This window comes from Nelusetta ayraudi, unplaced genomic scaffold (genome assembly GCF_046127955.1).
Source record: "Nelusetta ayraudi isolate G7.1 ecotype Tasmania unplaced genomic scaffold, CSIRO-AGI_Nayr_v1 ptg000026l, whole genome shotgun sequence".
Classification (NCBI taxonomy): domain Eukaryota; kingdom Metazoa; phylum Chordata; class Actinopteri; order Tetraodontiformes; family Monacanthidae; genus Nelusetta; species Nelusetta ayraudi.
In genome coordinates this window covers 4,677,270-4,701,954 of record NW_027466076.1, presented here as the reverse complement: position 1 = coordinate 4,701,954, position 24,685 = coordinate 4,677,270, and the positions used below count along the sequence as shown (strand labels likewise).

At 43.7% G+C, this 24,685-nt stretch overlaps 2 protein-coding genes and 1 pseudogene across 4 annotated transcripts in view; 1 reads left to right on the top strand and 2 right to left on the bottom strand.

Moving 5' to 3' along the window:
* Positions 1-24,685, top strand: part of pum3 (pumilio RNA-binding family member 3) — a 224,074-nt gene that overhangs the window by 170,493 nt on the left and 28,896 nt on the right. The window lies entirely within an intron of this gene.
* On the bottom strand, positions 407-12,259 carry LOC142890308 (interleukin-6 receptor subunit beta-like). 2 transcript variants are annotated; one of them, XM_076029239.1, is made up of 16 exons: positions 12,087-12,259; positions 11,580-11,646; positions 9,791-10,093; positions 9,112-9,277; positions 8,109-8,260; positions 7,724-7,878; positions 7,460-7,619; positions 7,164-7,246; positions 6,427-6,703; positions 5,514-5,684; positions 5,228-5,329; positions 4,705-4,851; positions 4,438-4,578; positions 4,249-4,345; positions 3,881-3,962; positions 407-3,204 (listed from the first exon to the last, which is right to left on the bottom strand). In XM_076029239.1, the coding sequence occupies exons 1-16, from the start codon at positions 12,111-12,113 to the stop codon at positions 2,629-2,631; spliced, it is 2,706 nt and encodes a 901-aa protein (XP_075885354.1). In that variant the 5' UTR covers positions 12,114-12,259; the 3' UTR covers positions 407-2,628. The 2 variants fall into 2 exon arrangements, with proteins under 2 accessions (XP_075885354.1, XP_075885356.1); XM_076029241.1 differs by having other exon boundaries at positions 12,181-12,202.
* Positions 12,682-23,025, bottom strand: LOC142890309 (interleukin-6 receptor subunit beta-like; annotated as a pseudogene).

Below are 24,685 nucleotides of genomic sequence, written 5' to 3'. Positions count from 1 at the left end.
CCAAATTTGCTGCATGTCCTCGCGTCTTCATTTGATTCTTTCTCACCCATTCTGACTGAAGGGGAGACAGCAGGGGAGAGATTTGGACAAAAATAAAACTTTACTTAAATTTTTTTTACTGTTAGCGTGCTGAAACCTTCAAATTGGCACCATTTTAATTCTGTCCATCTGCAGAGGCTTTCAGTGCGTGTTGAAGCTATGAAAGAGAGATAATTCAACGACGAAACTGTCTTTTCATCAGGAAAATGATGAAGGGAACGTTTTGAAAACTGTCAATTGAGTGAAATAAAGTATACAATTGTAAGGCGTCACCACCACCAGTTATCTCCTCACATGGATAAATTAATGAAAATAAAACAAAGGGAAGATCAAACAAACCTGATGGTGAAGAGAAACAAGGCAGAAGTCGTATTTCTCACAGGAGACATTTATTTCGTTTTACGAGTATATGATGATTGCAATTGAGAGCATTCCAACCGAGACACCCTTGATTGTAGACAGCAGAATAATATATGTGACAAAACATATCCCATTCCAAAATAGTGTTTTTTCCAGAAAAAAAAAAATAATTCACACTGAATTAAGTTAGAAGATTTTCTGCTGCTAACCCAGTGATGCAGTCAGTGTCTGATCACATTTCAAGCCATTAAACATCTTTCCTATCAGTAACCATTAGGGGAAGGGGGAGGGGGCTATTTTCAGTTCAATATAAAGCCTGTATTTGCCTTTATATTGCAATAACATTGCAAAGGATGCAGCTTTTTGTCAGTACATTCAATATTTAACACTGAAAACACTTTCAGAAGAAGAAAAATACAGAGGTAATGCTCGTGCTGAAAGGGATTTAACGTGAGAAGCAACTTAAAAACAAGGCCACTGCTGAAGAGTCTTCCTCCAGTGTCAGAAATGTACACTGTGGGGAGATAGAGGGACAATTTCCATTAAAAAAAAAAACAAACTGGACCAACTTCCAGCAAAATGATACAATCAGTGAACTCGTGCCTTGAATCCGGCACAAATTGTGCATGAACACACGCACGTTTTCTCAAAATGGCAAGAGGAAGGGCGGAGTCGGTTCCCGACGAGGTCGTCTCATTCTTGACTGGAAACTCCTGGGATGTCCTCATCACCTCCCCACCACCACCGCAGCGCACGTCACGGCCCGAGAAGCACTGCGGAATGATGTGGGCCGCTGAGCGTTTTGGAGGAGTTTTAAGGCATGAACCGCAGCGGAAAGCTACGGGAAAAAAAACCCCCCACAAACTCCCAAAGCAGGACCTGGGAGAAAACAATGATGTCATTCAGTTGTGGGAGCACTGGGCAGAGAGGCAGCGTCTGCGTTCTGGACACAGAGCGCAGTGGCATTCAGCTCCTTTCTATTGTCTTTCTGACCTGCTGTCAAACATGCGCTGTGCATCACTTTACAGGTCAGTCAATATGTACACAAAGGAATCGAACCGCGGGCCTGTTGTAACAGATATTCAACACCGTTGAAAGGTGGAGGCCGGTGCTTCTCAACTGCTGAGTTCCTTCATCGCGAAGTCGCCACCCAGAATTTATTCCACAGAAATTAAAAGAAAAAAAAAAAACGCTACAAGCCCACTTTCCATCACGTCTAGTCAATAAATTATTGAAACGATTCCGTTGGATTGTGCGTCCTGCAAAACATACATATATATGTCTACATGTATATGCATATAATGTATCTGTATATATGTACCCATCCATATGTTTCAAAATTGGAAATTGGCCACAAAGACTGCGAGCCAATCAAAACAGCTCCGCGGCCCACGTGAGGGTTACGACCCACCAGTTGAGAAACGCTGTTCTAGAAGGTGCTACAGTGTGCGGCTGCTCGCGGGGGACATTGGCGCCGGCTTGGTCCGGATTCCGTTCTGCCACCTGACTGCAGTTCACACTTGACGTGCGCACTCCTAGCGGCCTGGTGCGATGTGCTGCGTTGACCACGCAGCCTCATGTTGCTCGCCGCTCGCTGCTCGCCGCCCTCCATGAGTCAAGAGTGCTTTTCAGACCTCATTCTTTTTTTTTCTTTTCTTTTTTTCCACGAAGACAACGGGCCGCCCGGAACTTTAACACATGAGTGTCGAGGGCAAGAACTGCTGGCTAGACCAGGCATGGGCAAACTGTCGCCCGGGGGCCACATGCGGCCCGTTAGGCTTTTTAATCCTAAACACCGCGATGCCTTCAAAGACACTGATTCTGTTGTAACTTTGCTTTGGTTCATTTTCAACTGACATTAAATCAGGTTTTCTACACATCCCATGATATATTTTTCTTCCTATGAGGTGGCTCAGCAAAACACTCCATCCATTTGCTGCTGCTCCGCTACCCCCCCCTCTGTCAAATATTAGAACCCTTGTGGCCCCAGCAGTCAAACAGTTTGCCCAGCCCTGGTCCAGACGCTCCAAAGCCGCACTGAGCTCCTCTGGTGGGAAAAATAAAAGTGTACGCCGTAACAACTTAGTGAAGTGCAAAAGAGAAACGGAGAGCGCTGCAATAGCCTCTCTCTTCTTCTTCTTCTTCTTCTTCTTCTCCTATTTCTTCTTCTCGTTGTCGTTGCAAGAAGCATTTGAAAGGCAGTCAACTGTGCTTCTGGTCCCCGGTTGCTCACTGAGGCCTGTAGCCGCCCAGCTGAGGCATGTAGTTGGACAGCGGCGCCGCCGGGATCCACTCGGCGGAGGCGCCGTCGGCCGACGCGCTCTGCTCGCAGTCCTCCACCAGGGGGCAGAAGTCCAGAGGTTCCAGTGCCTCGTGCTGGTCGGTGGGCTGCCGTCGGGGGGTGCGGCGGTGGTCCTGCGGCGGGGGGGCGTCGGCGCTCTCCTCCGAGTCCAGCAGGGGCTGCGTGGACTCAGAGCGGGAGAAGACCACCTGCTGCTGGGGGGCGTGGCAGTGGGAGGTGGGCGTCTGGCCCTTGTAGCCGCTGGAGGCCACCACCGAGGAGTACTGCACGGTGCTGGCCGTGGTGTCGGCCAGGTCGCCGCCCTCGTCGCTGTCCGACACGCTCTGGCGGGGCGACGACATGCAGGAGGAGCCGCCAATGCCGCTGCTGTGCTCCTCCGACAGGTACTTGTCCCTCTTCAGGGGCAGGTTGGCCTTGTCCTCCTCCAGCACGCTCTTCCCCTCGCACTCGTCCACGTCCAGCACGCAGATCCCAGACAGGTGGTTCTCCTTTGGCGTTTCCACCTGCGGGGCGAAGAAGAAGTGGAATTGGTTCCGATAAAGATCCAACAGGAGACGGATTGTTCGCCCAACGCACCTACAGTCGGAAGACTGGCAAGAAAGTGTTCAAGGAATTCATACTGTGGAGAAACTGACTTTTGCTCTAAGACTACGATCAGAGACATTTGAGAGATGGAGCTCCAAATGGAGAAGTTAGACAGGAGCACGGAGACCTGAACAGCTGTGAATACAGGTACCACCCAGAAAATTAGAATATCCCGAAAAGCTTGCTGTATGTCTGCAATTCAACTTAAAAGGTGAATTTGACATATTATATAAAGGAATAATATGCAAATCAATACATTTCAAGTTTTTATTTCTTTTCAGTATTTTGCTGATCAGGTCTTGCAGCTTAAAAAAAAAACAACTCAAATTTTATAATAATTTTCTGAGTTTGTGGGTTTGTGGTTTTAATAAGCTGAAAATCTTAATCAGCAAAGTTACAACAAGGAACTGCTTGAGATGTCAATTTGCGTGGAATGGCTCAATAAAATGTGTCGCTTTCATCTTTTATGTTAAATTGCCAAAATGCAACAACTTTTACTGGATATTCAAATTTTTCGGGTAGTGCCTGTATGCAGTGACTGGATGGAGTGGCTGGTGGACCTAATGCTACTACTAATAATAATCATGTTCTTACTTTCAGAGGATAATCTGGGGCCCAGTTTCCAATGGTGCTCTCTCCAGGGTTTGGAATCCAGGGCCAACAGTTCTTCTTGATGCTGTGACGTCCCAAAGCAGAACAAAACCAAACTACAGTCAGGCTTCGGTGTCATCGTAAGATATGTCCGTCAGTCAGAATAGTTCAATCAATCACAACCATAACAAGACTTTAACAACGCGAGCCTAACTGAAATATTTTCCTCCTCGGTCGGATTAAAACAAATAGGAAAAAACGATTATTTTAACTTTAGCAATTTTCCAAGTACAATCTGATCTCAAAGACACCATAAATATTCTGCTGTCCGTGAGTGGAAAGACACAGCCGCCAGAGTGGGAGGCACTTACACGTCTTCCTTGCAGAAGCAGAGCAGCATCATGACGAGAACGATGAAGAAGAAGCCGACGCTGACTCCAGTCACGATGCCTTCGATCTCTCCTGGCGCTGCGGGAAAAACCGCACATTCAGCAAATCAAATCATTGAAAGGCACAATTCGCACTTCAGAGACTCCCCCCCAAAAAAAGAAGATATTTACCATATTTCTGAGTGGTAAATGAATGATTAAATCCTTTGGTCGAGCCTTTAATGGTGGAAGCTCTTATCCAAGTGTCGTACTTGGTGTCGCCCACCAGCGACTTCAGAGTGTAGGAGGTGATGTTTCCTGGAACTGTCACGTCTGCAGGGGGTGAACAGAGAAAACAGCATAAAGACTGGCAGTCAACACAGGGTTAACGTCAGTGGTCCACTAATACAGAGGAACACACAGAGGCAAGCAGTGGAAAAACGTCAGGAAGAGACTCACTGTATACATTGGTTCCATTTGTGTAGTATATTGTGTAGTTTGTGATGAAGCCCCGTCGCTCGCTCAGGGGGATTTCACTCCAAACCAGGTCCACCTGGTTCCGTCCTGGTTTCCCACTCACCTCAACCACTGGGCCTTTGGACGGGACTGCAAGCGAGACGGCAAATACATCTCAAATGTTTACTCCAATAAACATCAAATAATATCAAATAATATCTAATAATGTCATAAAAAAGAGGCTAAATCTAAATCTAAATCTAAATGTCTAAATCTCCGTCCTCTGGAAATTCTGGAGTTACAACACTGGATCTTATGATGCATTTTAATACACAGACTGTGGGTCCTGAAAGGCTTGGTTGTCTTACAAAGCCAGATAGTGAAGTAAAGCTCGAATGAATAATAAACTGATAATAATAATAATGTACTAAAAAAAAATGACCCTTCTGAAAATAGGTTGCGTTACGTAGCGCGTGATTGACAAGTGTGTGTGTGTGTGTGTGTGTGTGTGTGTGTGTCCTCCTACCGCCTTCCTCCAAATAGGCTTCCATGGTCGTCGGCTCGCCAACCCACCCATAGAATACTGGATACACTGAGATGTTGTAGCAGACAAAAGACTTCAGGCTGCCTGGAAGAGAAACCGACAGCAAGAATCCAACTATTAACTATGACAGAAAAACTACACATCTGAAGTCAATATATAACTTATTATTACGACCACTTTGGAACACTGACAGAACGAAGCCACTTGTCTATTAAAGCGTTGCTGTTGCAGCAACAGTTTGTCCGCCGCACTGTAAATCCACCAGTACCTTTGATGGCGGCGCGCCTGGCGCCTCTGCTCTCCCTCTGCCAGTCCATCCCCTCCGCGCTCTCCCACTCCACCACAAACTCGGAGGCATTTTTAGAGGAGGGCGCCGTCCACTCCACCCACATCTGGCCGTGCTCAGGCCACACCTTCAGCTCCTTCACTGTGGGGAAGTCTGCAGTGGACAGACAGAAACACACCTGTTCTGCCCGGGCCTCCATTCGCACATTCGCACCCATGACCGCCTTACAGGCGCACATTCTTCATCAGTAGGTGAACGAGACAGTCTGATCTCGTTCAAGGTGTTCCACTGCCTCGCGTACGACACCTAAATCCACTGGTTTCATTACAGATAACTTTCCAAATAATTTCCAGACCTCCCCCTATTAGACATTGGCTGAATGAGTTATCACTGTGTCTGGCTTTAGAGAAGCTGACTTACAGTTTCAAAGAAAAACTTTGTGAACTCTATAAAATCTGGGGCCTTTTCTTGCAATGCACGGATTTACAGTCCACTTTAAACTCTGGAATCTCACTACTTGACATTTGACCCGCATACATGGGGGCTGCCGCTTTGCTGCCTGTGCATTCCTTTTTTTTTCTTTCTTTATTTTATTATTCCTCTTATTTTTTCCTTTCACCTGTTACTGCATTGAGTGTTTAATCTTATATCTCCATACTTCCTGAACTCTTGCATACTGTCGATCTATTTATTATAAACCTTCCTGTCTTTTTGTTTCTTTCTGAAGAACTGTTGGATGAGAGAGGGGTGGGGTTGTTCAGGTGTGTGTTTATATGCCAATGTTTACTCTGTATACCAATTCAAAATGTCAATAAACATATGTTTAAAAATAAATAAAAATTCACTGGTTGTGCGACGCGCTGCTGACAGACTGTGCACTTGAAAAGTCACTCACGATATGCTTTGGTGCTGATGGCTAATTCTGCCTCAGGGGAGCGTCCCACTGCGTTGACGGCAGCAACAAAGACCTTCACGGCTTTGTTGTCAGCCAGCCGGATCTCCTTGATTGCAGTGATCTCCCTCTGGGTGGCGCCGGCGTCCCCATGCGACCTGTTCACGTAGACGCTCTCCGACGCCGCGCTCGCATTCTTGACGTTGTCTTTCCTCCGATCTCCGAGCTCCACGATCCTCAGGTCGAACCTTTTGATCCGGCCGTTAGGAGGCACAGGGTCCTGGCAGAGGTTGATGGACACAATGCAACAGTTGGATGTCAAATCAAAGAAGGAAGTGAACAGAAAGGTGGGTGTTTTACACATAAGTAACGGCAAAATGAAGGCTGAAGGAGAGATACAGCGAAAAGAAGACAATACATGGAAAATATGTAAGATATATAAGAATGCTTTTTTTTATGATCACACAGCTGAAAAGAAACTTCAATGCTAAGATTTTCATTACCATGCAAGAAATATTTTACATTACAGGCTTAAAACTGCCTTGAAACGCAAAATAACAGAATTTTACACATACAATTCAAACCGCGATTAATCGCAGTTAACTATGATGATTCTGCGATTAATCATAATTTAAAAAAACATAATGGTTTGACAGCCCTACTGATATTGATTTTGGTATTTTCAAATATTTGTGATTGTTTTGTTGTTGTGTAAGACAGAATGACGTCTGGGTATTTACCTTACAAATAAACTGCACCCGTCGTTCATGAGCACCATCAACATTGGAAATGATTCTCCATAAATCAGGTTTACTTGTTGGTCCTGAGAAGCCGAAAAAAAAAGTAAAGAAATCGTATCATGAAGATGGAAAAGGGCAAAACATTTTATCAGTGCAGACTAAAGAACAATAACTCATGGCTGATGAACAAAAGCAGGAAAATGTTCAAGCAGGGGTTCATACAAAATCTTTAGTTAACATTGTTTCAAAAGTCAAATCCTTTCCCGTCGGGACAATAATCTGGTGCGGAGACTCACGGTCCTCTGGCGTCCTCTTGGTCACATTGCTGCTCCAGTCGCTCCAGTACTGGCCGTCTTTATAGTACTGGCAGCAGACCTGAATGATGTACACTGTGTCTGGTTGAAGGTTCTGGAGCCGGAACGACTGGATGTACTTGGCCGTGTCTTGAAAGGGAACCTGAGGGGGGAAGCAAGCAAACGCGCACATCTCACAGACGAGATCTTTGACCAGCGACTGAAGCAGTTCTCCAAGTTTCCAATGATCCAAAAAAACAGGCTTACGTAGTCCCAGTGTGAAGAGCCCCTGGCACAGAACCTTATTTCATAGATCAGTCTTAAATAGTCTTCAGGAATAGGATGAGTCCAGTTGATGAGCAGGGATGTGGGGAAGCCGTCCTCTGAGATGGCTCTGACGCGTGACGGCGGGTTCGTTTTCACTGTGACGCAGACAAACAAATATTCAAGGTGGCAAAACATTAAGGCGCTGAAGCGGAACGACGTCGATTGCTTTCAGATTTGAGTCAGACAGGTGGTGAATACAAGAACCAGAGATTCAGTCTTGACTGCAACACCGACTGTTGGAATCAATACACCAGGCTGAGGGTTTTAGAAACCCTCACACCAGTTTAGATCCCAGCTTGACTGGAAAACAGCGAGGCAAACTCACCGAACCAGGCGGACTCCCTGATGAGGTGCTCAGACTCCACCTTCCCCAGTTTGTTCTCCGCCTCCACCGAGATGTCCAGCAGCATGTGATTGGGGAAGATGTCCATCGTGACCGAGGCGCTTTTTTCCTTTGTCGACGTGGAATTCTTGGAGCTGCGGCAGCCAGAAGATTTAAAGTGATTCAGACGAAGGCAACAACTCTCGGACCCCGTTGACAAGGAGACGGCATTTGCCCCACCGAATTTTTCCGACAATGTTTGGAAAAAAAAACGTGTTTACACGCAGCTGTCTACAAAAATGTTCCGTTGACACATTGACGCAGCCTGAGGACCCGTTTACACGGAGGTGGCGGTTTCAAAAACTGCATTTTTAGGGCTCCGTTTACACCACAGGTGTCAAACTCTGGCCCGTGGGCCAAATCTGGCCCACAGTGTCATTATATTTGGCCCGCAAGGCCAATGCAAAATCACTATGAGAGCTGCTGGCGCGCTCTGTGTTATAAAGCACATGTACGGGTAATACTACAAATCCCAGAATGCTCTGCTGGTATTTTGGCCTGTAAATCAGGACAGGATGTTGATTGAAGGATATTATTATTATGACTTTGTTGGTTTATTGTTATTATTTTATTTTAAAATCTATTATAAGCTCGTGGAAAAAGGCGACTGTTGAAATTTAAATTAGAAGGCTGCAAATAAAAAAAGAAGCATATCATTTTTATTTACGATTTATTTATTTGGATGAGTTTATTTTTATTTAAATTTAAATCTTTCAATTAGTTTCCAAGCTTTCCAAGCTATTTATTGTGTAGTATGAGGCTTTGCTTGTTCCATATTCACGCTGCAGCTGCTATTTTATGAAGATGTTTTTTTGTGTAAACGCATTTTTTTTTGGTTGTTTTTTTCCAAGAGTGTTTCTGAAAAATTATGGGTTTCAAAAAAAAAGAAAAATTGTCTCTGTGTAAACGGGGCCTCAGTCTCGTGGCAAACATCACTTGTACTCACGAGAGGACGACGACGTTCAGAGTGTACGTGACAGGAACTTCGCTGGTCTGCGGTCCATCTGCCTCCCAGGTGCAGTTGATGGTGGGAGGGATGAAGAGCACCGACGATCTGGAGAACTTGTCCTGCCGTGCCTGACAGAAGATGTTCTCGGGCTTCGCCGGCCGATCTAACGTTCAGACGAGTGACGCAGAGAGGATGAGTTCATTTCAAGGCGCTTCAGCGACAGCAGGGAAGTCTTTTTCACAGTTTTTATCCCTAGATTTTGTCTCCAAGAGGATGCAGGGTATCACTACACAAAATAACCTTGTGAAAAAAAATGCAAGTTCATTTGAACACATTGGAGGTTTAAATGGTCCCAGTTTTTTTCTTTTTAAAGCAGTGTTCAGTCGTCAGTCCGAAGTTTACAGATTAAAAACTGATATACACCCAGAGGAACAGGTGCGTAGGAGGAGGGCACCACCTAGAGGTCATACACAATCAAACAGAAGCTCCAGCATATAGAATGATGAATTGTGGTCTTTTATCAACAAGTGTTGTAGTGTCAATGAAAAAGAGACAGAGAGCTGCACAGCGTGCAGGAGCTTCTGCTTGACTGCAGATTAAAAACTGGGAATCCATATAATCATACAGTGTAGACATACAGTGGAGTGTGAAAAGACAGAACTTCAAAAGTACTTACAGCCTTTGGTCAGGAAGATCCCGTGCTGACATCTGCCATTGTTGTGTTGAACAGAATTGGGCTTTTCCTTGCAGCGGCACAGCAACAAGTCGGGTTTTTCCCCAGTGGCAGTGACTGGGATGGTGACGCTGAGGGTGGTCCTGTTGATCTTCCTATAGTGTTCCTCTGCTATGACAGTGCGAGAGTGTTTCCAGTACAGGTCGTCCACCGTCAGCCCCGTGGTGTCGTTAATCCAGCAGGTGGCAGTGAAGTTTGTTCCAATCTCCAACACTGGAGACTGCGGCCCTGTCAGCAACGGGTACTCTGCAGAACACAATAAAAATAAAGTTGCTGATCTTTTATTTTATTTTATTTTTCTCTTTATTCATTGTTTCTTTTTATTTATCTGGTTACTTATTCATATTATTATTATTATTATTATTATTATTCATCACTTCCTCCATGACTTTTTTTTTGTTGTTTTTTGAAGTTATTTACGTTTCAAGTGTGATGTAAGAGGTGGGTGGATAGGGGAGGGGTTATGTTGTTTAAAAATGAGAAGTTTGTGTACTGTAATTACGACAATGCCACCTATAACACAATAAAATATGTTTATGAATGAATAAATAAATGACTGAATGAAGTTGGTCTGAACACAACCAGTCCAATAGTTCAAATCAACACACGTATCTTACATTAGTCACATATTTGCATAGAAGGGTGTTTGGTGGGAAGGCAAATGAACCCAGTTCCTCTCAAGGTGTGAAGCATCGAAGGCGAACCAACGTGCCGCTGAGTGTAATGAGGTGAGACTGCTTCTCTACGCATCGTTCACCTCAGACATAAATGTGATACACAGAGCGACGAGGCATAAAAGGCGGCAGTAAACATTGGAAGCCTCCCATATGAAGCAGCCGTCACAACGGAGGAGGACACAGGAGTCATGCAGAAACTGAAAATAAAACACTGTGGGAAACTCGCGAGTAAAAATCCAGTTTAGAATAACAGTGACTGACAGAAATGTTTGATGTCATCTTTTTTTTTTTTTTTTTTTTTCAAGCATAAAAAGGCAATTTTCATTCAATTAAAAGAGATGAGCGGGAGCTTTGTAGATTATCGATTGTCGCAAGCATCTGCACGGCCAATTTAATCCATAAACAGTTGGCCTGGACAGGAAGGACACTGCGATTTTATGACAATGAAGTGTGACAGCAGTGATTTCTGACAGGGTGTTTTATATAAAACTTCTCTAACGGGCTTGTCAGACAACAGGTTATGAGGACAACGCACTGCAGGACGTCAGCTGTGACCGTCCAGCTGGAAAGAGGTTCTCCACTCCTCAACTCTCATTTGATTTCATGGGTTAAAAACTAAATACATTCAGTTTGAGGTTGTGCGTCAAAGTTGTCCCACTGACACTTTGTAACAGGGGTTGGATGATTTGACACATGCGCATAAGCAAAAGGTGATAACATCTGTCAAACTGCATATCGTCAAGATGTGATCTAAATATGTGATGAATCGTTGTTTTTTTTTTTAAATATTGAGATGGGAAAATATTTCATGATTATAAGAATGATTAAAGAGTCATTTCAATAAAGAGATAAATACTGCGGGGCTTCAAAGACACTGATTTTTGTTGCAAGGCTTTTCATCATTTTCAATTGACATTTTAAAGCGCATGTTTTCTACGTATCCCACGATATTGTTTTTTTCCTCCTCTGAGGGTTAGAGAGGGTCAAATTATAGAAGCCACTGTGGCCGCACTAGTGCTAAAGTTTGCCCAGTCCTGGTCTGGGTTGATACTGACCTCTCGAAGTCGTGACCAGGGAAAACAACGACAGCAGCTGCAGCACCAGGGTGGACACCATGACGAGCTGGACAGCAAAGGGGGGGGGGGGGGGGGATAACAGTCATATTAATAATATAATAAGAGGACGTGCGAACAGCAACAAAAAATACAACCTTTGATTTTCCTCAAATGTCAACGACATCTGGTTTAATGTGTGATATGAGAAAATAACAATTCCGTTAGCTGTGTCGCTGGCTATGCGACGTTTACGTCTGCACTGGGGGAAACTTGGCTTGCCCGTTTCGCATCCACATTTGTTCGCGGCGTCACTTAGCTTAGCTTAGCTTAGCTTGCTCCGGCTAACAGAACAAAACCAAGGCGTCCGCTAGTCACCAAAAGCAACGATGGAAATTTTTTACAATTACAGTGTAATTTTTTTAAGCTCAAGCATGACCCGCTAACACTGCCATCATCGTCGCCACATTGTTTCCGGAGAGGCAAAGAAAGGTTTGTTTCCCAACTCACCCAATGGCCGTTAACGTTGGTCATCATTGCGAACTAACGTATAACCAACTGCCTCTTTTTAAAAAATAAAATAAAACAAAATAAACTTGCTAACCGATGGCTAGGACATATTCTGAAATATCTGCGGGACGCTTGATTCACCTCTTTTTTTTTCTTTTTTTTTTTAAGGGTAGGGCCACCCACTTCCCGTCAGAGGAACATTGGTGTCGCAATACCATGACAGGCTGGTACCGCCTTCCCAGATCTCAAAACGTGCAGGATGGTCCCGCAGTGGTTTCTCTGAGGGCCCTCCCACTTGTCACAGATACCTTATTCATCAGCGGAAGTAAGTCACGGCTCAAATCCGTGCCGTCTATTTGCCAAACAGGCTGTCTTTCAAGCGGGTGTTGACCAATCACACGCCCGCTGTCGTGTTTGCGGGTTTACCTTATGGTTGTTTTCCAGTATGTTCCCACCCCCGACTTCGCTCGGCTCCCAAGTACTGCCAGTGACGCACCGCACTGCATGTTTTCCAAGGAAAACGGGAGCTGCTCCAGACAGAACCTTGGCCCAGGTGCCAGCTGTAGCGTCCCCCGGAAGTAGGATGAATTATCTCTTTTTATTCCACACAAATCTTTATTGATACATTCAATATACAAGCATAACGGCAAGACAGTTTATGTACATGCTATGACACATTGTACAAACATGACTAGTGTTGCCAACTGTCATTCCGAAAAATAAAGGAGGCCTCCCGCAGGCCAGTAGCTCGCCAGTAGTGGTAAATCATTACAGTCATCTGTTCATCAGTTTTCTTCTGTGTGCAACCGTAGACCAGAGTTCACAGCTCTCTTTTTTATTCATTGTGTTACTTCCTCTTTGAGGTGTACTTCTTGTTGCACAAAGAACACTCGCCGTCAAAGTCTGCAGCATTTTCTCTCACAGTATTAAGCCAAGTATTTAAATCTTCCCACTCTTGCTTGCACTTCTGCATCCGCTTTTGCTCCACAGGCGGGGAAAAAAAAGGGGGGTGATGATGATGATGATGATGATTGTGACGTCTCGAGCAATTCCCATTCAAAAAATTCTGAAAAATCCTTTATCGTACCATTGTGGTAATTGGATATTCAATACCATATTGGGCCAAAAGCAACAGGTAACATTTCCAGTGCGTCTTCAAGAGCTCACATGCTCAGTGGAGCTGTTCAGACCGAGACGCATCTGTCCAAATGCAATTTGAAAGTTCCTCCCGAACGTTGTTTCAGTCCGTTTTGCAAAAATCGGATTTCATGTGATTTGTGACTGTTCAGACTACAAAAGAGCCACCCGGTTTCAATCTGGATAGATCGGATTTTGGCTGACAGTCTGTGGCCCCACCAGTGAAAAAGCTTTGGTCTAAGCTGAACGTCACCATGAGTTCTCTCACCAAAAAAACAATGTGCACTAAGACAAAAATTGACACGAAGCAGCCGAGTGCGTTTCATTCGGCTCGGCCCGTATCCTCACTGAGGCCTGTAGCCACCCAGCTGAGGCCTGTAGTTAGGGAGCGGCGCTGCTGGAATCCACTCAGCAGAAGAACCTTCAACCGGAGGACACAAGTCCAGAGGTTCTAGCGCCTCCTGCTGGCTGCCTTCTTCACCAGAGGTCTCCTCAGGGTCCAGCAGGGACTCCGTGGACTCGGAGCGAGACAAGACCCCCTGTTGCTGGGGTGCTTGGCAGTGGGAGGTGGGCGTCTGGCCCTCGTGCCCGCTGGAGGCCTCCACCTGGAAGTCGCCGCTCTGGTGGCTGTCCGAAGCACTTGCGAACATGCAGGAGGAGCCGCCGATGCCGCTGCTGGTCTCCCCAGGAAGGTGGGTTGTGCTCCTCCTCTGAGGCTGATCTTCATCAGAGGCTTCGTCTTCTTCTTCTAGCGCCCTCTTTCCTTCACATTCGTCCAGCACGCAGATGCCGGACACGGGGTTCTCTTTTGGTGTCTCCATCTGTGGATGACGAAGTAAAAAGGTTTCTTCTCCTCACACTGCGATTAAAAACCAGGAGCCTGTTGATTTATGAGCTTGGCCTCTGCTTTTTTCTTTTCTATAAATACCAACGTGAAGAAGGACAGTGCGATGTAGAATATATACTGTTTAGTGTGATGAAATGTACGGTGAAGTAAGAATGGCATTTCTTTTGTCAGGTGTTCGTCAATCAATCATCAACATGATTGCCTTCTTTCATCAGCCTTTGCTGGAGTAACGGTTGTGTTTTATTTTCTCACAGTTTCTGTAGTAATATTAGCACTGTGTTTGTGCTCCTTCCACATTCAACTCTCTGCCACCCCTTTCTCATTGTCTGCAAATTGTTCTCTCTGATTGATTGATTGATTGATTGATTGATTGATTGGTTGGTTGATTGATTGATTGATTGATTGATTGATTGATTGATTGATTGATTGATTGATACAAGGGCTGGTGTTTCCACAGTCATGTTCTCACTTTCAATGGATAATGTGAGGACCAGTTTTGAATGGTGCTCTCTCCAGGGTTTGGAATCCAATAATACTTCTTGAAGCTGTGAAATGAAGAGGAAAAAAACAAGCAAGCTCAGACGTCATCTTTAAAATGTTCATATCTGTCATAATATTTTTAAATCTGACTGTGGTATCCTGAAAGAAAGTCTTTGCATGGCTGACTGAAGGTGCTTTGACACCACAGACATTCCTCAGTCGGATAGCAGCTCTTCGCTCGCAGCAACTAGGTGGTGCAGCTCGTTCCTCCGGGAAGCAAAGTTGCACGACATCTTCAGTAGTCGTATTTTCGTTGCATAGGCAGGTGATGGTACAATGACAATAAAGAACTAAACTAGCTCAGGCATGGGCAAACTATGGTCCGGGGGCCATATTTAGCCCATTAAGCTTTTGGATCCGGCTTGCCGAACTTGAAGATGTGAATTAATAGCAAGTCATAAAATAGCCGTAGTTCATCCATTTTTCAGTGTTTTAAGAGTCGTTTCAATAAAGAGCTAAACACCTTGGGGCTTCAAAGACACTGATTTGGTTGTAATTTTGATTTTGCTTCATTTTCAATTGACATTAAAGCAACATGTTTTCCACACATCCCACAATGTATTTTTGTCTCCTATGAGGTGGCTCACCAAAACACTCCATCCATCTGCTGCTGCTCCGCTACCCCCCCCCCCCCCCAACTCTAATTTTACAACCCATCGCGGCCCCACCAGTCAAACAGTTTGCCTAGCCCTGCTCTATCTGCTTGTCATTCCCAAATGTTGCTTGGTTGCTCGCATGGATGTTGACCAGAAACTCCACGGAGAGGAAAAACAAATTAGGATTTCATCGTCCAGGCCACTGTTGCTACAGTTGTCAAAAAAAGTTCTCTTGATTGAAGAATCCCTGTGCAAACAACAAAGCCATTTCGATCTCTTGTCCATCAGTGACAACACTGAAAGCCACGAGGGCAACAGTAGCACTTACACGTGTTCCTTGCAGAAACAGAGCAGCAGCACGAGAAGAAAGACAAAGCCGAGGCTCACGCCAACCACAATACCCTCCATCTGTCGTTGACCTGAAGGAAACATGAAGGTCATTTAAAAAAGCAACTTATTTATCCAATCCAATCATCCTAACATGCAACTCTGCAACTCTTCGGTTATATATATAGATATAAATCATTTCAGAATGTTTTTTTTTTTTATGGAAACTAGGCAATTTAAGAATACAGTTTCTCAATAATTTAACATCATGGCTAATTAGAAACCATATTTACCATATTTCTAAGTAGTTATATAGTGTGTATGATTTGCTCCCTCTAAAGAGCCTTTAATGGTACCGCCCCCAACCAATGACATACTCGGTGTCGCCCACTAGTGACTTCAGAGACTCCAAAAAAGGATATTTACCATATTTCTGAGTAGTAAATGAATGATTAAATCCTTTTTTCGAGCCTTTTATGGTGGAAACCTCTATCCAAGTGTCGTACTTGGTGTCGCCCACCAGCGACTTCAGAGTGTAGGAGGTGATGTTTCCTGCAACTGTCACGTCTGCAGATAAAACAAGACTTTCAGTCAACACAGGGTCCACTAATACAGAGGAGCACACAAAAGTAAGCAGTCACTTCAGAAAGAGACTCACTGTATACATTAGTTCCATTTGTGTAGCATATTGTGTAGTTTGTGATGAAGCCCCGTCGCTCCTTCAGGGGGATTTCATTCCAAACTAGGTCCACCTGGTTCCCTCCTGGTTGACCATTCACCTTAACAACTGGGCCTTCGGATGGAACTGCAAGCAAGACCGCAACATCATCATCATCATCATCATCATCATCATCATCATCTTCAAAGTGTGACTCAGCAAAAATTTAAACACAGACCATTTCAAATGGTTTATTTAATTTATTTGATATGATTGATTTAAAAGGTAAAACCTGTATGTTATGTACATCAGAAACACATTTGTGAAAGATTGAAGCCGCTGCTCTTACCGCCTTCCTCCAAATAGGCTTCCCTGGTCGTCGGCTTGCCAACCCATCCGGAGAATATTGGAAACACTGAGACATTGTAGCAAACAAAAGGCTTCAGGCTGCCTGGAAGAGAGACTGACAGTAGGAATCCAAGCAAACTAATGATCACAGTCAAAAATATAAAAACGACAGACACAGCACATAGCCAAAATAAGAAAATAGAAGGAAGAGGAACTTGCAATAAAAAGATCTGCAGTCTGGAAAAATCATGCAAAATATGCCTACATAGTAAGACAGCACGTGTAGGTATATACATATGCTCTCTCTATATATATGTTATGTTATATATATATATATATATATATATATATATATATATATATATATATATATATACATATATATATATATATATATATATATATATATATATATATATATATATATACATATATATATAGATATATATATGTATGTGTTTATACATAACATATTTAGGCATTTAACTTTTTTTTTTCTTTAGCTACATTAATCCACATATCTTGCTCGTATATTTGATGTCTTCAGTGTATATCTGCAGCGTAGAAAGTAGTCAAGCCAAAGAAGAAACAGGTGTGTCCACACTGCTGACTGCTGGTGTGTATATAATCTCATCTAATCGAAAACAAGCACCTGTGATGGCAGCGGGTCCGGTGGCTCTGCTCTCCCTCTGCCAGTCCGTCTCCTCGCCGCTCACCCACTCCACCACGTACTCGGAAGCATTTCCAGAGGAGGGCGCCGTCCACTCCACCCACAGCTGGCCCTGGTCAGGCCACACCTTCAGGTTCTCCACTGGAGGAAGAACTAAAATCACCAGGCAAAAAGAAGAAACTCTCGTCAGCATTTTATCCCTCAACCGTCTTTGTTCTCGTTGCGATTTCTTCACACTTTGAAACTCGACTTCATTTCTATCTGTTTTTTAAGGTCCGACGATCAGTGAACTCCTTCATGTCGTATAATTCCATTTATTCACAAATGTTCTTTCGTAGTTCATTTCTTGCCTACAACATGGCTGTACGTGTTCAACAAAGTTAATTACAGGAACTGTTGCAACATTGTGGTTATGAATTTGGGGTATGTATACATATTCATATATGTATATATATATATATATATATATATACATATATATATATATATATATATATACATATACATATATATATATATATACATATACATATATATATATATATATATATATATATATATATATATACATATACATATATATATATATTCAGTTCATGTATGAGTCACTCACGAGATGCTTCTTTGGTGCTGATGGCTAATTCTGCCTCAGGGGAGCGTCCCACAGCGTTGACGGCAGCAACAAAGACCTTCACAGCTTTGATGTCATCCAGCTGAATCTCTTCGAGTTCAGTGATCTCCCTCTGGGTGGCGCCGGCGTCTCCATGCGACCTGTTCACGTAGACGCCCTCCAACGCCACACTTGCATTCTTGGTGTGGTCTTTTCCTCCATCTCCTTGTTCTTGAATCCTGAGGTGGAACCCTCGTATCCTCCCATTAGGAGGTACAGGGTCCTGGCAGAGAGGTGGATTACAAAATGTTACACAAAGGAGATAAAAAATGTGTGTCAATGTAAATGTATGTGTTATGTTTTATGTTATTTATTTGAAAAGTGTGATCTTTGATTGATGGTGGAGAATAGTAATCGGTCGCATGACCTGATAAATTGAAAGGATGCAGTCTGGGTATTTACCTTACAAATCAATTTCACCCGTCGTTCATGAACACCATCACCATTGGAAATTATTCTCCATAAATCAGGTTCACTTGTTGGTCCTGGGTCCCAAAAAGAAATTCAGAGGAAATTCTATTATTAACATTGAAAAAGGAAAAACTGTAGAATAAAAGAAGGCATTCTGTGGCATATTGTTCGAAATACCCAGCAATATGTCATTAGTAGTGACTAACCTGATTGTTAGTCAATACTGATCTAAATTGCGACTTTGTAGCTTCTTTGCATCGGAACCAATAACATCAGCTGTTACTCATGGCAGGCGAAACCCACTGCTCCCTTTTCCCTTTTGTTGAATATTTAAAAAAAATTTAATATTATGTAATAATATGTCTGAGATACAAGATGCAATGATGACGTCAGTCAAGTTTCATTCAATGTATTCCAAGGTTCATTCAATATATTTGGTGTGTACATACACGCACATATATATAATTATTTAATGTCATGAAAACAGTCCCAAAACTCACGGTCTTCCGGTGTCCTCTCGGTGACGTTGCCACTCCAGTCGCTCCAGTAAACGCCTTCATCAGAAATTCGGCAGCGAACTTGAATGATGTAAACTGTGTCCGGTTGAAGATTCTGTAGTCTGATAGATTGCCTGACAGTCTGATTGACAGATGTCTGAGGGACACCAAACACGCATGTTTTACAGACGAGATCTTAAAAGACGCGATCAAATTGTACGTTTTCAGATGATACAAAAATGTACTTGCATTGCTCCAACCCGAGGACCCCTTTGCACAGAACCTTATTTTATAATCCAATGTAAAATTTTCTTCAGGAAGAGGATGACCCCACTTTAGGAGAAGAGTTCTCGGGGAACCCTCCGAGATAGCTGTGACGAGTGAAGGCGGGTTCGTTTTCGCTGTCACACAGTCACAAGGAATTCAAATTGGCAGTCAACACCAAGGCAACAAGGAAGCAGGTTTATGTCTATGCTGCTTGCTTTGAAATTAGCATCAGACAGGTAGCATCAAAGCAGCATGCAGCCCTAATGTGCCAATGCAAATCACTCTGACGTGCTCTATTGTGTCAGGAAAAATTTGTGAAAAGTCAGTCAGGTGCCCTTGCGAAGAGTAAACTGAGGTGGCCCAGTTTACAACACACGCTGTTGACTTCACTCTTTATCGACATCATTTTAAAATTTTCACGTGATCTTTTCACAATGTTCAAGTGCAACCCAATAGTGCGACGGCAGCTTTCTTCCGTCGCATCATTTCTGGATTGGGTGCCTTGAAAAGCACAATAGAAATCCAATCCACTATCATCATTATCATTGTTATTGTATGTGCTTTGATTGATTAATATTCAGAGGCAATGAACAGGATTTTGTCTTTGGCGTTTGCATCAGGCAGGTGGTAAAAACCGAGCGAGACGAGTGCGACTGTGAGGCTCCTCTTGCATGTGTGAGTACAGTAGCAAGCCCCGCCCTCCTCGCAAGCTGCGCATACAATCAGCTCAACAGGAAGTGGAAGAGTGACTGCGCCCTGGTCACGTGCTGCTCCAGTCACACACTGACCGCAAAAAATGTGCAAAATCATTAAGGTTTGTTTTTTTGGGGGGGGGGTTTTAACAGAAAAAGGTCTCACCAAAGCTCTGAGCCTCTTTATTGACAGGATCAGACTCAGTTTTCCCCAGCTGGTTACGCGCCTCCACCCAGAATTCCAGCCTCACATAATAGGGGAAGGGTACGGCGAGGTCGATTGAGGCATTGTTGTACATTGTGGACGTACTTCGATCTGAAAAATCTCTAAAAAAAAAAAAATTTAAAAAAAACTCAGCAAATGTGGACTTTAAGAAGTTTAAGCAAGAATTATTCTTGCATTATGTCTGATGTAATTAAATCATGTCTTATTCTAAAATGACTGATAACAGTTGAGGATCTAAAATGATGAACTTCTCACTTTAGCGCATAGATGCATCTATGCATCTATGCATGTATTGTCATGCGTCAGTGTCTGATGTGTTTGTGTCTGTGTGAGTATCTTTGTATCTGGAGAATCTGAGGGAGTTGTGGGTTTTGGGTTGGGCTGGGCTGGATTGGGTGGAACTGGGCAATTGATTTGTGATTAAGGTTGTTGTATGGTGTCTGGGCCCCAGTTCATAAGCTGTAGAAGCATCTGGGGAGTCACACTGTTACAAACCTACTTTGATCAAATGTCATTTGTATTTGCATCTTAACTGATTTGAAAAATTAACTGAAGCTGAAAGGAAACTCTAATTCTTTATACACATAACGACTATCAGTTCTACTCACGGGCTCCGCATGTTCAGACTGTATGTGACAGGGAATTTGTTGGTATGTCGTCCAGCTGTGTCCCACCAACAGGTGACGGTTGGTACGATGAGCGGCTTTGATGGATGCTGATGTGCCATACAGGTGACATTCTCAGGCTTCAATGGCAAATCTAAAATGAGGACGAGGGTCAGGGAAGATATTTCATTTTAAGGTGACTAAGTTGTGTGGCAGGTATTTTTCCTGTGCTTTTTTTGTCTACCAAAGGATGCAAGGTATCACAAATACTAAATAACTAAAGTAACCTCACTTTGGAAAGTCAAAGCTCTCATTCATTTCCCACCAGAAGTGAGGGACCTCATTCTAAACAGCCAAAATGTATCTAATAACACGTTTTGTTTGACAGTTTCCACAATGATGTTTTTTTTGTACTTCTGCGGAAACAATTGAGGACTGAAAGTTTAAGTTCAGTAGAGCATGTGGATGGTTTGTAAGATATTTATAGCATCAATAACAATATATTCAGATGGGATTGGGAACACGTAACTTACTTAACACTTAACATACTTAATTCAATTGATAGAGATAAACAGTTGAGCTGTTTATGGACACTGACCTCCTCTGACAGACAGAAGCGAGGAAAAGCAAGCCAGCGACAGCAGCCGGAACACGAGGCCGGACGCCATGATGAGCTAGAAAACATAGACAAGCAAATGAGATAAAGGGCAACATAAAATAGAACCTTTGCCTCACGACAAATGTCAACGACTTACTAGCAACTTAACAATAATTAAAGCTGCAAGCAGCGTTTGCGAGACTGAGCCTCCAACCTCTGCCGTCCCATGCTGATGACCCCCGACCTCTGCCGAGGCCCCCCATGCCCGCCGACATCTGTCGAATTTTGGCAATTTTAAACAACTTGAAATATGTCACTTCCTGTTCGTCGTATCAAAAAATTAGAACATACACGACGTAGAGCTTGACGAGACGAACGCGTGGGTTTTTGTACCAATTTTCGATGTTCCAAGAGGGTGCTATGGGCATTTTTAGTTTTCTGGTGTCTTTTTTTTGATTTTTGTCAATTTTGAAATACATCGACTTTAAAGAGCTATAAAATGAAAACGGTGCAACACTTATGGACCAATCCTTTGATGTTGCCCTTCTGGCAGTCTAGTCTGTGTAAAACAAAAGTTTTGAAACTTCCACCATTCACGGTTTTTGAGTTCTGTGATGCTGGATGATTTCAAACAAGTGAAAATAGCTAACTTCCGGTTTTTCAGGGGTCAAAGGTCAGGGGGTCATAATGTAGGTCTCTATCCAAGGAATGTCGTTTCAACCTTCCTAGAGGCTTTTTAATTTTTGCGGCGGGATTTTGAGGGATTTTTGGTCAATTTTCAAAGTGCATCGACTTTGGAGGGCTGTTACACAAAACATATTTTGTATGGTAAGGGGGTCAAATTTGAGCGGAAAAGGGCGGCGGAAGAATAAGAATAAACATACGAATAACAATCGACTCTTCGCCTTGAGAAGACCTGCTCTGATGAGAGCAGGCCTTTGCTGAGGCTCAGTCCCAAATAATGGATTTTCATTGACAACTGGCTTTGCTTCTCTAGTGCTGTAACATCATCTCGTCTTTGGACAAATAATAGTTGGATCAAAAAAAACAAACTGTTATATGGCTACTTCACAATCTTGGGACATTCCTTCACCTTGATCTGCCTGCAGATGGTTCTCTCCTGCTCATTTCTCTGGTGGAGTCTTTAAAGAAAGACTCCACCAGACTGCTGAACACCCTCCGGCCTACTGTATCATTTTGGAGATATTAAGCCTTAAAGTTTTCAGTATACCATACTGAATGTTACAGGCATCCTTTCAACCCACCCCCAACCCCCCCAAAAAGAGAAGAGACAAACAGTTGACTGTGCTCACCTTCAGCTCACATATGTACTTGTATGAGCGATGTGATTTTTTTTTAAAAAAATTTCCATAATGTGTAAAGAAATTATGTTTCATGTAATCATCTATTCTGTCATTGCAACTGTCCATCTTAAGGTTCCTCCACAAGTTGTCACTACGACGAGACTGAACAGACGAACCTACGAGATCGCCTCCCTCCCGCTCCCAGTCTCATCTGGCAGTACATTTACATACTGTAAATACACAACGGCGACTTCCCGATAGCCTGCCGTTTACTGTCTAGAAGGAAGCGGTTTCGAGCGGTAACATGCAACTTCCCTAAAAAAAAAAATAATAATAATAAAAAAAAAGGAGAGAGAGAGAGAGAGAGAGAGAGAGAGAGAGACGCTCACAGTGTTTGGAGAACCCAGTAGTAAAGACACTCACCAACTTCATCCTGACGAATCCTCCCGTGCTGGCTCCCTCAGCGCCTCCTGTTCGCTGTCGTTCTCAGGTTCACACACGTTTTGCCGTGCGCAGTCTGAGACGGAGCGCGCCAGTGTGAGGGGGCGAATGAAATCTCACCACCAGCCAGTTTCCTGGAGTCAGTTTTACTATTGGGAAACTCTTGAACGTGGCCAGGAGGAGGGGCGGGTTTAGTCACTTTCGACTCTAGACCGTCTAGATCTGTCAAGCCACAAATTAGTTGTTTGTCATTAATAAGGTTCTGCTTGCACTGACTCACAATGTCACATACAACTCATTTCACTTTAGGCTTCTGTTAAGATGTTAAAAAAATATATATATATAAACTTGATTTCGGGAATGATGCTTTGGATTCGTTTAGAAATAGTCCTCGCTTAAAACAAGCCAGTCCTTTGGGGTTTGTGATTCATCTTTGAAACATTTTTCCGGTGTAGCGCCGCTGACTGTCAATTCCAGGATATTAGTGTTGTAATAATTGTGCAGAAGCATCATATTACAGGAACTTAAAATGATTTTGTGGATATAGAACTATCAATCCACTTACACCTATATAGAGCTAAATCGCATCCAATTATTCAATGTATTTCGAATGTGTATACAAATAAAATATATAAGCAAGAAAAATAAAAGTTCAAAAAAGGAGGGGAAAAAAGAAGTCAAGAAGTTTTCTGGTCCCAACCCTCTTGTTTAGTAACAATTAACTTAAAGAAGAAGAAAATAAAATAAAGACAAAATTGTTTTACCAGCATCATGGTAGTGGTTACCCGAAGGTTCATCTGTCTAGGACTAAAAAATAAAGTCTAAGGTCTAAGGACTGTGGTTACCAGAAGGTTCTCCTGTCCTGGTTGCCCTGGTTGACACATCGGGGGCGGTTCGGTTCCACTGGAGTGGCATCACACTCCTCAGCCCCCGCGGTAAAGTCTTCCCCAGTGTGCTGGAGAGTTAGTATGGGCCAGTCGATGGTTGAACCTCGGATAGAGGAGGAAAAATGGGGGTTTTTCGTCCTGGCCGTGCAACAGTGGACGAGCTCTTTACTCTCTTCGGGATGCATGGGAGATCATCCAACCAGTCCCCTTAGGTTGTGGACCAGGAGAAGGCTTACGACTGTGTGCCCCGAGGCACCCAGTGAGGGGTACGTCAGGAGTCCAGAGTGAATGGACAAGCAGTTCCTTCACCAACAGAGAGTGAGTCTGATATGCGTGGCGGGTAGTTGGTCGCCCTGATTCTGGTGGGAGTTGGCCTCCATCAGGCCCCTTTTTCACAGGATCTGTTCGTAGTTTACATGGACAGCATTTCCAAGCTTTGAGGATCCATCTCTGCTGTTTGCAGATGATGTGGTCCTTATAGCTTTATCGTACGCGGACCCACAGCTCTCACTGAAGCAGTTGGCGACTGAGTGTGAAGCTGCTGAGAGGAGGATCACCTCCAAATCTGAGGCCATGGTCCTCAGCTGGAAAAGGGTGCGGTGCTCAGGCAAGTCCTGCCCCAGGTGGAGGAGTTCAATTTATCTTGGAGTGGGTAGTCAAATAGATTGAGAGTTTGACAGATGGATTGGGGCAGCATCGTCAGTGATGCGAATGATAAAGCAATCTGTCGTGGTGAAGATCTACCTCCCGACTCTCACCTTTGGTCATGAGTTTGGGGCACAACCGAAGGCATGAGGTCGCGGATACAATCGGCCAAAACCCGTTTCCTTCGCAAGGGTTATCAGGCTCTCCCTTAGGGTGAGGAGTTTGGTCCTTGG